This window comes from Pimephales promelas, chromosome 19 (assembly GCF_988280905.1).
Source record: "Pimephales promelas chromosome 19, fPimPro1.hap1.1, whole genome shotgun sequence".
NCBI classification, from domain to species: domain Eukaryota; kingdom Metazoa; phylum Chordata; class Actinopteri; order Cypriniformes; family Leuciscidae; genus Pimephales; species Pimephales promelas.
In genome coordinates, this window is record NC_142787.1 from 2,529,712 (window position 1) to 2,542,420 (window position 12,709).

Sequence of the window (12,709 nt, forward strand, 5' to 3'; positions counted from 1 at the left end):
CGGTCTTCAAAATCCTTTATCGGTTGGGCTCCAATTATCAGTGGACAATTTTAGCAGTTTTGAAGTTGAAGTACTGTAGATAATTACAGAGAATGCCTTTTTCTGTGCCTTGATTTATCAACCTCCCTATTATAATAAGATGTTTCTGCGGGAATTTTTATCTTCTCTATTACCTTAATGACAAACTATTAACTCTAGGTGATTTTATTACACATGCGTGTTGTCCCTCTCATCCTTCGGTTAATGAATTTCTTGTTTTGTTTTTTTTTATCTCGCTTTGTCACAGAGTCTACACATAAACAAGGCCATACTCTTGATTTGGTCATTTCAGCAGGTCTCACAGTCAGTAATATAGAGATTGATGAAATCTGTCCATCAGATCATAAGCCAGTATTGTTTAACACTGTACTCAACGCTTCAAAGGTTAATGTCAAGTCCTGTAGTCGTCCAATCCATTCTGTTACATCTAAACAGTTCGAAGATGCTTTTGTCAGGGATGTTTGCCCTACTGTGTCTTCATTGTCAGAGATGTCTGTTGATGATCTACTTTATGATTTTAACACTCTGTGTGGCAATGTTTTGGACTCAGTTGCTCCATTTAAAAGTAAGAAACCTAAATTAAGGACACAACCTGGGCTTAAAAAGGACTTTAATGGAGGAAAGCTGAAAGAAAGTCAAGCTCCAAGTATGAAATCATGAAACATTGTGAGCTACCAATACTACTCTACTCTACTTAATACCAGGTCACTCTTTTTTCCCTGATGCTACACCTAAAATCTGTGATAAATAAAGTTTTTTGTTGATAAAATGAATAGTATTCATTCTTGTATCCCCAAGTTTGATTTGAACTCAGTTAATGACTCAAGTTCGGCCTGCTTAACAGAGTTTGAGCCTATTTCTTCTTTTCTTGTGGAGCTTTTCCATAAATATACTTAGGGAAGTGTCAGGTGTAGTTGAACAGTTTTAACTTTTTGTTTTAACTATTATAAATAGCAGCCTATCTCAAGGCACTGTTGCATCAATCCTGAAACACGCAGTAGTAAATCCACTCCGCAAAAAAGCCCAGTTCAGATCCGTATATTTTACAAAACTATCGCCCAATTTCAAAATTACCATTTTTATCAAAAGCAATGGAAAAGGCTTCCATCAATAACTTATACGAATAACTTATCTAATAAGGTGGTGCAGCCTGGTTTGACAACTTCACAGTAGAGAGTCCGCTTTGCTGAAAGTGTTGAATGATCTTTTGTTGATCTGTGGATTCGGGTAACTGTGCAATTTTGTTCCTTTTGGACCTCAGTGCAGCGTTTGATGCCATTGACCATGCTATAGACCATTTCACAAGATGTAAACAACACTGGTCCAGAGGCACTTCCTGTTTCAGTTTAACACTACATAAAAGCTGGGATAAAATAAAACCAACAGAACATATAAAACTGAATCAAAAAGTTAAACAAACATCTTTAAGATGTTTTCTTTACATGTGAAATAAAGAAAACCGTTACAAACTGAAACAGGAAGTGCTTCTGGACCATTGTTGTTTACATCTTGTGAAATGGTCTATATTGGTTGAGTAACTGTGTAGGAATTCAAGGTAGGATTTAATTGGTTTAAATCCCATCTTTCTGTGGAGATTGGGAATTTTTCCTGTACCGTTAACTTGTGGTGTACCACAGGGGTCTATTTTGGGCCCGCTGTTGTTTTCACTGTATTTGCTCTGAAAAAAAAAAATCAAGCCTAAAGGGATGACACCCAAATGTACCTCCCTTTGAAAAATGGGGATAATTATGACATATACTGTGTTGAACTGTCTTGAGGTGGTAAGATGTTGCTAATTTTCCAACATTGAATGACTCTAAAACTGAAATTGCAGTTTTTGGACCACCAGTTTCTATTATACAGATAAATAACCATCTGGGTCCTTTATCTAGGAATTCTCATGCCAAAAATTTGTGATTGATTTTTTATAATATAACAAACAAAACAATTCAGTGGTGAAGAGTAGCTTTTATCATCTCGAAATTGAAAGTGTTTGGTGTGAAAGGGCCCATTTGTGTTAAGTTTTTTTTTTGTAAAGATGTTTGATTATTTCATATTAGTATTTAGTATTGATATTGTTATTTTGAAATGCATTGTTTAAATTAGCTGTTGATTTTGAAATGTTTCAAATGGATAAAGGCCTAAATTACAGGAAGTTGACTTTTCTTTGAAGGCGTCATGTGATTTCTGAGATTGTGTAAAGTTAGTTACTTGCGTCCCTTCCATACGTCGAGCCAGCTGGATTGTGTCACCGCACACCCACTGGTTCTCTGGCGCGGGCCTGATAGCGTCTTCTTCTTCCTGCTCACACGAATGGTTGCAGCCCTGCAGACCAAGAATTTAACATATTTTACATATTATAAAAATATGTAATGTCAAGTTTGTTTTTATATTAGCTGCACATGTGCTTAAAGTCCCCCTGTAGTCAATCATTTTTCATCCCTTAAAACTCATCTTTGATCACCAAAATTACATATTTAGACGTTTTTTTCTTGAAAAAGATTCTTCATGTCTAAAAGGGATACTCCACTTTTTTTGGAAATAGGCTCATTTTACCACTCCCCCAGAGTTAAACAGTTGGGTTTTACCGTTTTCGAATGTATTCAGATGATTTTTTGATATTTAGAAGAATATCAGTAACCAGACAGTTTCTGGTCTCATTGACTTCCATAGTAGGAAAAAAAATATACTATGGAAGTCAATGAGACCAGAAACTGTCTGGTTACTGATACTCTTCTAAATATCAGAAAATCGGCTAAATGGATTTGAAAATGGTAAAACTCGACTGTTTTTACTCTGGGGGAGTGGTAAAATTAGCCTATTTCCAAAAAAAGTGGAGTATCCCTTTAAACCAGCTTGAATGTAACTCGACACCCCTGCCTAATTTAGTATACGCGATTCTATGAATATGCAAATGGACCCCGCCTCCAATCACAGCAACTCAGATCCACTGGTTGATGATCACACGTTGATCTGATTGGTTACAAGTTCGTTTGTGACGTCAGAAACACACCAGCGATTTCAAACCGTGTTTTTGAGACTGTCTTTGATTCAGTATTAAGCAGGAAATACTCAGCAATGCTGTCGACTTATGAACTTACACATGGTTTGTCTTAAAGTGTATTATAGACATATAAACAACGTTAAAAGCTTGATTTTCACCACAGGGGGACTTTAACGTCACAATGCTGAACATTTTTTTTATAGAAAAATTCACAAAACGTAATTTCTTATTTGATTAGGCATTAAATATATTACATTGGCATTTGGCACACGAGATTGTCACGTGAGACATGATAGGGAAGCTTGTTTTCTGAGGAGTAATCATAATGTACCGTGGTTTCTTGAATTTGTCAGTTTTGATCTGAAGGATCTGTGATTTAGGAACTTGATGGATCCCTTCAGTGGTGCCAAGTTCTGTTTGAGCGTCCATTAACTGATCTGTGAAACTACAAGGAAAAATATAAACAGAAGTTACCAAAGACAAGTTTCGTCATCAAGAAACATGCCATCCCAGATAGCAAACTGACATTGAATCAACGTGGAAATATGACATAGAAACAACGTTGATCTGACATTGTTTTGCTCATCGAATTAACGTTGAACCAACGTCAGACACGTCATTCTTTCAAAACTAACGGAAAATCAACTTGAAATCAACGCGTTGTTTCAATGTTATGAAAGCAAACCAATTTTCGATTTTCATTTAGCTTTGAAGAATGCCGCGTCTGACGTTGGTTCAACGTTAATTCGATGAGCAAAATCAACGTTGTTTCAATGTCATGAGAGACGTCGTTTCCACGTTGATTCAATGTCAGTTTGCTGTCTGGGATTTCACCAACGGAAACAGTAGCGATACATCACCTTGCATTATCAGAATTGACATCATCCTTATTGAGGTCATCCTGTGATTTTGAGGAGTTGAGCGTCACAGTGGAATCGTCAGAAGACATGGAGTCAGCAGTTTTCGCTGGATCCGGATCTGAACTGGGACTGATGGCGAGTGACGCTGGCCAAGGCAATGTTTCACTGCAGTTGGTTTTAACAGCTTGAAGATCAGGGGGTTCAGACGTGGGATGCAACGGATTAGATGAATCATCCACACCAACATCGTTTTTAATACACGTTTCTACTGAGAAAAAAACAAAACAAACAAACAAACAAAAAAATCACCTTTTTATGGAAGCTTGTTTCTGCTTAATAAAACATTTAAAAAGATAATTGAGGCTTTTTATCTCACATTTGCGAGATATAAAGTCAGAAATGCGTCACAATTGCATGTTATATAGTCAAAATTATGAGTTGTGACTTCATAAGATGAAATTTTGAGGAAAAATTTTTTTTACGTTTTTTATTCTGTGGCGGAAACAAGCTTCCATACCTTTTGCACACTTTGATAAGGGTTTGCCTTGTTTGTGTCTGTGAGCAGTAGAAGTCGTTTTAAAGCAGTTGTCTCAAACTCAACTCCTGGAGGGTCACAGCTCTAACCCTAATCAAACACACCTGATCCATCTAATCAACTTCTTCATTATAGAAACTTCCAAGCAGGAGTGAGTTGGATCTGAACTGTGCAGAGCTGTGCCTCTCCAGGAATTGAGTTTGAGATCACTGTTTTAAAGGGATAGTTCCCATAGATATCCATAATAAAGGTCATCACCGTCAGCCATCTTGTCACAGGCAAGCTTTCTGGCGGGCTCTGTGGTTCCTGATGTAAGATAAGTGATCAGCACGAACACAAATACTCTTATCTCGTTGAAATCTTGACGGATTTACAAACGGTTTGGTTTCTTACAAACGGTATTAACGTGGCTGATGATTATTTATTTATACACTTATTATTCATAAATACGCAGTGTCATAACTACATCTCTGACGTTTATAACAAACCAAACCGTTTGAAAATCGGGGAGAAAATTGAGCAAGTTATGGTTATTTAAAAAGTACATGCTCCATTAAAACAAAATGTTATGAGTGAGCGAGCTGACTGTGGCAAGATGGCCGCCAGATGCGGACGTCGACCTCCATTGGCCAGCAGCGCGGACGAGACACCTAGCCTTTATTATGGATATCTATGATAGTTCCCCCCAAAAATAAATGTCATCATTTACCTGTAGGATTTTTTTCTTCTGTTGAACACAAGATATTTTGAAGAGTGTTGGTAATCAAACAATTGACATTAGCCATTGACTTCCATAAAAGGAAAAACAAATACTCAATAGCTAATGTCAACTGTCTGGTTACCAACACTCTTAAAAGTCCCCTTGTAGTCAATCATTTTATCCCTTAAAACTCAAATTTGATTACTAAAAATGACATATTTAAGCATTTTTTTCCTTGAAAAAAAATCTTCATGCCTTAAAATAACTTGAATATAACTCAACACCCACTTTATTTAATATACGTGGTTCTATGAATATGCAAATTATCCCCGCCTCCATTCACTCACTCACTCATTTGCCTTACCAAACCTTGATTTTCACCACAGGGGGAAAATCTTTCTTTGTGTTCAACAGATAAAAGAAACTAATACAGGTTTGGTGACCAAACTCTTTCAGCCACGGTGACGGAGACCCAGACTATTATAAATGTGACATTTCTGTCATCTCACACAGTTATGTCATTCCAAAGCCAAAAGAAGGAATGCTCAACAATTTCCATTCAGCTCTGAAACAATGAAAGTAAAACTAGAAAAATCAAATCACCATGAATCATGTGAACCATGCTCAACATATCCTGTCCACACAACAGATTTGTGTGATGTCATTACTCACTGATACTGATGCTTTGAAATCTCATCATCACTACGTAATCAAACTTGCCATGTCGGCTAACAAGCCATGCAAGAACCGGCAAGATGCTGTGAGCTTGGATCTGTGTTTGTGCTTTGCTTGAGTTGGACTGTGTGTTTGGTTTTGCACTGTTCCCAGTTCAGTTTCATTGGTCCCAGTTCCACTGTTGCCATGGTGTCTGATTCGCCCTCATGTGTTGCACCTGTGTCTACTTAATTGTCTCATTTAGTGCCTGGCGTCTGCATGTGTATTTATAGCCCTCAGTTTCAGCTGCTCCACGTTGGTTACTGTCTTTTGATTATTGTTTCATTTTGGATTTATGAAAGACTACTGCATGGTGTTGTGACGATCGCTGACAATAATGTATTTACACATTTAAAGTTGCATAAAATAATAAATGATGAATAATAAAAAATGTACAGAAATGTATTTTTTCGTTTTCGCGTTTCCACATGACAAATGAAGCCACACAATGGTGACGAATGAGTTAAAGGAGAACTCTGGTGCAAAATGAACCTTTGCTCTAATAAAACATCGATACCTAGTTGACCGTTCTCTGAGATTTGTTTTCATGATAATCGAATGTAAAGAGTTTTATCTCTAACTGTTTAGCGTATAACGCTAGTATATGGGGCATAGAATATTGGTAAAAAGAAATCGCTAGTTTATACAACTAACAATTTTCGCTAGTTTTCTAGCTAATTTTCTAGCTAAGTTTTCTAGCTAATTTTAACAACTAGCTAATTTTCATTTTGAGTGAACTATCCCTTTAACATTTCGAGTCGGTGTTGGATTACACAGAAAGTGTGGCACGTACGGTGGGAGTCGCAGAAAAACCTGGAATCGAACACCTCTACTTATGATAAACTGCTTGAGATGTGCGTTACTTCTGCTAAACAAGATCATTTAAATGTAAATATTTTATTTTATGGCTTTATATTTATATTTCAGATTTTTCTCCCACTTTTAATATTGTATGTTACTGTGACTGTGTTTTCAATTTCAATTTTCAATTGTAAAAATTTTTATATTTTGAAAGTTTTGACTTTCTATACCCACTTTACATAATATATTATTGTTTCCTTTTTCAATTTAAGGAAGAATTGATTTTTTAAGTATCAATTTTTTTTAAGTGTATAATGTTTTGTGGGTCCACACCGAGGACGACTGATACTATAGGATGAACATGTTACTGATATCTTGTTGCAAAAAAAACACATAATAAAAAATACCTTCAGAGTTCATCGGTGCATCAACCTGAACATCTGGACAAGGCATCTGACCAACCCCATCTCTGTAAGATATTCAAGTATAGTAAGTGTATTGACTTTCCAAAAAAGATGACTTGATATTTGATATCCTGGATTAGGATTAGACTCCCGATTCAAATCAAATCCTTTGTTGCCATTCTTTGTAGTATTAAGGCATACTTGTTTTCTGATTAAGACTTTACAGACAATGGTTGACCTTCCTTTTTTTCTGTCTGCTCACCTCTCAGTAAACAGTTGTTCAACAGATGCTCTGAGTAAATATCTTGATCGTGGCTTTGGCACGGGTATGTGAACAGGTGGATCAGACACAGACATCTGCAGCAAAAAAGTATAATGCATAACATACATTATTAGACCTTGCATGACGGTGTTAGAAATGCCAAGAATTTAAACATCAAGATATAAATACAGGGTTAACAAGTATTCACTGCCTTACAGTTGCTTAGAAACATGACGTATTTAGCAGAGAAATATTTCCAAATCCACCGTTGGTCAGAGGGGAAAACCATCCAGACATATTCATTAAAAGTTCATAATCCTTTGAAAACCCATCGTTAGACGAGGGCCCATTTGTATTGCAGTTTTCCCCCATGATGCTTCTGGCTTAATCTCCAGGATATTAATTATTTAGCTTTATTTATGAATAGCCTATTGTAAGTGTATTAGAACTTATATTGTACATATTTTCATAAGTGGCAAATATTATTGAATTTCGGGCTGGGCGATAAAACGATAACGATAATTATCGCGATATAATTTTCCTCGATAAAACGATATCAAGAGGTCGATAAATGTTCGATAATATTTATGCGTCAAAAAAGCGGAACGAAACTCATTTAAACCGCGCGCGCCACACGGAGCATTTATCCGCTCGGGTCAAAGTCCAAACGGCAGTGCATTGAGCGGAGCGCGAGCTCACGCAGACGCGCCTCTGATCGTTTTGCTCACGAGATCCAGTGAGAAGCACTTGAGTTCAGCGAAGAACACAAATGTCAAGTTTAAACCAGTTTAAAGGCAGATGAAACACCGCTGACAAAAAGGAGAAACACTGCGTGCAACGATACAGTCAGAATCTGAATTGATACTGAATCCATTTAGCCTACCATGGATTTACTGTAAGGTTAGCCTGGTAATATTAACTGCACCATGAAATGTGGGATGGATATACATATTGAATTGTATAATATTATTAATGTTGACAATGTATTATGACTAATGGAATATAAGTACAGTATTTATTTAATAATGTATTTAGCTGTCAGGCTATTGTTTTTCATTCAAAAAATACAGAAAACAAAGTTATGCCATGATAGTGAGGAGCTAAGTTATAGGCTATACCTGGTTTTATCTGTGGTTATCATGATCTAAATGCATGATACTGAATGACCAATTGTTAATTTGAATGCAACTCAAACAGTCAGAATTACTTTTTACCAAATAAAAATGTGGTTGTTACATAAGAAAAAAAAAAGGAAAAAAAAAAACAGATGTTACTGTTTTTGTTAGTGAACATAAATTTAAAGAGTAGTTTAAAAACACAATTAACACTGGTTTATACAACTTTGTTGCAAAAAAATCTGCCTTTAAACTTGAAAAAAATAAATATTTGACATATATCGTGATAATTTTTTTTGGCCATATCGCCCAGCCCTGAATTTCTGAGTTACATGTTTTAATATTTCACATAACAATGTAAAAAAAACTCAGTGTTTGATGCTGATATAATTAAATGTAAAACCAGTATTTCTCAACAATGTTGGATAACTACCTTAATGGACAATACAAATAAAAATTTTGCTGCAAGCAACACTTATCAGGGTTTAGTTTTTAAGTTCATAAGTTTATCATTTATGAAACAATTATAGGCTACTGTTCTCAGTTTTTACCAGTATTTCTTGTTCCTTCCATGGACAAAGTTTACAGGCATAGGGTCATGTTTGTCACTGTTATTATAGCGCCCCCTTTTGTTAAAACGGCAATATTTCTCATACAAATAGCCTGTAAATTTCTAAGCGGAAATAACGTGGCGATATGAGCAGTGCACAAAAGCATATAAAACTCTTGTATATAATTATAAACAACACCTAAAACTAGTTTATAGAATAAGCTACAACCCAAACAACTTTATTAGCGCCACCAAGTCTAATTCAACTGGAGACTTTCAGGTCGAAATATTTCATTCTATATTTCTGTACGCTTCGTGTTTGTTCTAATATTACGACGACGAATAAAATCTAATAATATCCCCAATTATCCTTACAAACAGACTACTATAGTACTCTAAGCTACATTTGATATGAAACTTAACAGCTAGTTTTACTGTTGTCAGTCTATGAAAAACAGTCCTAATGAAATAAAACCTCGACTAACATAAATAGCATATCTATATGAGAGACAATGTAACTTACCTTCGTAATGTTGTTGTTCATGAAGAATGAATACGTAATGTAAGACAGCGTGTTTGTGACATGACGTTTTGAGTCTTACCGGTTTCTCCACTAACTCACTCAGTCTCGCGCATGTGGGTTGGGTTAATGTAATCAGGTGAACTTAAACCTACAGTACTAGACAAGAACTGAAAGACAAATGACGCGATAGCCAGCAGTAAAATGAAAGATGACACTCAGCTCGTATGGACAAAATTATCATTTTCATCTCATTCAAATGGCTGCCTTAAAAAAATGTGTTTTAGAATTTCAGTTCATATACTATAATCTCCTAATTAAATGTTGAAAGAGCTTCTTACAACTAATATTTTTTTCGCACTATATATTGAAATCTACAATTTATCCAAAATCTAATGTGCAAATAGCGAATGGTATGGTAGCCTATATCAAACCATGGACATCAGTTTAATGTTTTGCCAACCCTCATAAACCTCTCTCTCAATCTCTCACAGAGGATTTTTGCAACTCTATTTACAAAGAAACAATCAACACTATCATTCATAATGATCACTTTAACAATTGTACCTTATAAACACACTATGCATTATGTGCACGTTTTCTTGGCTTCAAAATAGGCTAAATAGTGTTAAAAAATAAGGTAGGCCTGGTGTTAATTTAAATTTCTAGTTGATTACAATTTAATTAACTGTAAAATTTTGATTCTTAAAATAACTACCTGGTTTTAGTCCTTTAGTCTAAATCATTGTCATGTAATCCATTTGGAAGTCAAACCTTATTTAAAGTCCCCCTGCAGTCAATAATTTTATCCCTTAAAACTCAGATCACCTCAATTACATATTATTGTTTTTTTCATTTCTTCATGCCTTAAAATAGCCCCGCCTCCACTCACTCACTCAGCTCAGAGATCCACTGGTTGACGATCACACGTTGATCTGTTTGGTTACAAGCCAAGGTCGTTTGTGACGTCAGAAACACCAGCGATTTCACACCGTGTTTTTGAGAATGTCTTTGGTTCACTGCTGTTTTAAGCAGAAATTACTATGAATTTACACATATAGCATATTGAAAACACCACATTAGATAAAAAATTAAACCTTCGTTTTCAACATCACCCATATGCTTTACACACGCACTGATAATAGTGTTTAAGATCGTAAAGTTAGAAAAAGTCTGGCTATCACTTTCTCTCTTTCACCCATCACAGTTGCACTGATTCAAAGTGAAGACTGAAGATTCAAGAAATATTAATATTTCTTGTAAAAAGCCTCGACGGGACGAGACTCTGGAAGGGTGGCGGTCTCCTCGACGGGGCGAGACTCTGGAAGGGCGGCGGTCTCCTTGACGGGACGAGACTCTGGAAGGGCGGCAATCTCGATGGGGCAAGACTCTGGAAGGGTGGCGGTCTCTTCGACGGGACGAGACTCTGGAAGGGCGGCGCTCTCCTCAACGGGACAAGACTCTGGAAGGGCGGCAGTCTCCTCGACGGGACGAGACTCTGGAAGGGCGCCGCTCTCCTCAACGGGACGAGACTCTGGAAGGGCGGCGCTCTCCTCAACGGGACAAGACACTGGAAGGGCGGCAGTCTCCTCGACGGGACGAGACTCTGGAAGGGCGGCGCTCTCCTCAACGGGACAAGACACTGGAAGGGCGGCAGTCTCCTCTACGGGACGAGACTCTGGAAGAGCAGCGGTTTACTTGACAGGGCAAGACTCTGGAGAGGTGACGGTCTCCTCGACGGGATGAGACTCTGGAAGGGCGGCAGTCTCCTCGACGGGACGAGACTCTGGAAGGGTGGCGGTCTCGACGGGGCGAGACTCTGGAAGTGCGGCGGTCTCCTCAAGGGAACGAGACTCTGGAAGGGTGGCGGTCTCGACGGGGCGAGACTCTGGAAGGGCGGCGGTCTCCTCGACGGGACGAGACTCTGGAAGGGCGGCGGTCTCCTCGACGGGACGAGACTCTGGAAGGGCGGCGGTCTCCTCGACGGGACGAGACTCTGGAAGGGTGGCGATCTCGACGGGGTGCGACTCTGGAAGGGCGGCGGTCTCAATGGGGCGAGACTCTGGAAGGGCGGCGGTCTCCTCGACGGGCTGAGACTCTGGAAGGGTGGCGCTCTCCTCGACGGGATGAGACTCTGGAAGGGCGGCGGTCTCCTCGACGGGACGAGACTCTGGAAGGGCGGCGGTCTCCTCGACGGGACGAGACTCTGGAAGGGTGGCGATCTCGACGGGGTGCGACTCTGGAAGGGCGGCGGTCTCGATGGGGCGAGACTCTGGAAGGGCGGCGGTCTCCTCGACGGGCTGAGACTCTGGAAGGGTGAGGCTCTCCTCGACGGGCTGAGACTCTGGAAGGGCGGCCGTCTCCTCGACAGGATGAGACTCTGGAAGGGCGGCCGTCTCCTCGATGGGACGAGACTCTGGAAGGACGGCAGTCTCCTCGACGGGCTGAGACTCTGGAAGGGTGGCGCTCTCCTCGACGGGATGAGACTCTGGAAGGGCGGCCGTCTCCTCGACAGGATGAGACTCTGGAAGGGCGGCCGTCTCCTCCATGGGACGAGACTCTGGAAGGACGGCAGTCTCCTCGACGGGACGAGACTCTGGAAGGGCGGCCGTCTCCTCGACAGGATGAGACTCTGGAAGGGCGGCCGTCTCCTCGATGGGACGAGACTCTGGAAGGACGGCAGTCTCCTCGACAGGATGAGACTCTGGAAGGGCGGCCGTCTCCTCGATGGGATGAGACTCTGGAAGGGCGGCCGTCTCCTCGACGGGATGAGACTCTGGAAGGGCGGCCGTCTCCTCGACGGGATGAGACTCTGGAAGGGCGGCCGTCTCCTCGATGGGACGAGACTCTGGAAGGACGGCAGTCTCCTCGACAGGATGAGACTCTGGAAGGGCGGCCGTCTCCTCGACGGGGTGAGAATCTGGAAGGGCGGCCGTCTCCTCGACAGAATGAGACTCTGGAAGGGCGGCCGTCTCCTCGATGGGACGAGACTCTGGAAGGGCGGCCGTCTCCTCGACAGGATGAGACTCTGGAAGGGCGGCCGTCTCCTCGATGGGACGAGACTCTGGAAGGGCGGCCGTCTCCTCGACGGGATGAGACTCTGGAAGGACGGCAGTCTCCTCGACGGGATGAGACTCTGGAAGGGCGGCCGTCTCCTCGATGGGACGAGACTCTGGAAGGGCGGCCGTCTCCACGACAGGATGAG

The 12,709-nt window shown here is 40.2% G+C and overlaps 1 protein-coding gene across 4 annotated transcripts in view; it reads right to left on the reverse strand.

Moving 5' to 3' along the window:
* The window catches only part of LOC120473632 (arf-GAP with Rho-GAP domain, ANK repeat and PH domain-containing protein 1), a 34,748-nt gene extending 25,094 nt beyond the window's left edge, over positions 1–9,654 (reverse strand). The window contains exons 1-6 of one of the 4 annotated variants that reach the window (XM_039663572.2): positions 9,508–9,654; positions 7,320–7,414; positions 7,061–7,122; positions 3,904–4,168; positions 3,375–3,488; positions 2,251–2,364 (exon numbers count right to left, since the gene is read on the reverse strand). In XM_039663572.2, coding sequence (XP_039519506.2) covers positions 2,251–2,364; positions 3,375–3,488; positions 3,904–4,168; positions 7,061–7,122; positions 7,320–7,414; positions 9,508–9,528 — 671 coding nt within the window. In that variant the 5' untranslated portion in view covers positions 9,529–9,654. Of the gene's footprint in view, positions 1–2,250; positions 2,365–3,374; positions 3,489–3,903; positions 4,172–5,810; positions 5,933–7,060; positions 7,123–7,319; positions 7,415–9,507 lie in introns of those variants that run through there. The other 3 variants (XM_039663571.2, XM_089123409.1, XM_039663573.2) reach the window with 3 other exon arrangements.
* Between the last annotated feature and the right edge of the window lie 3,055 nt (positions 9,655–12,709).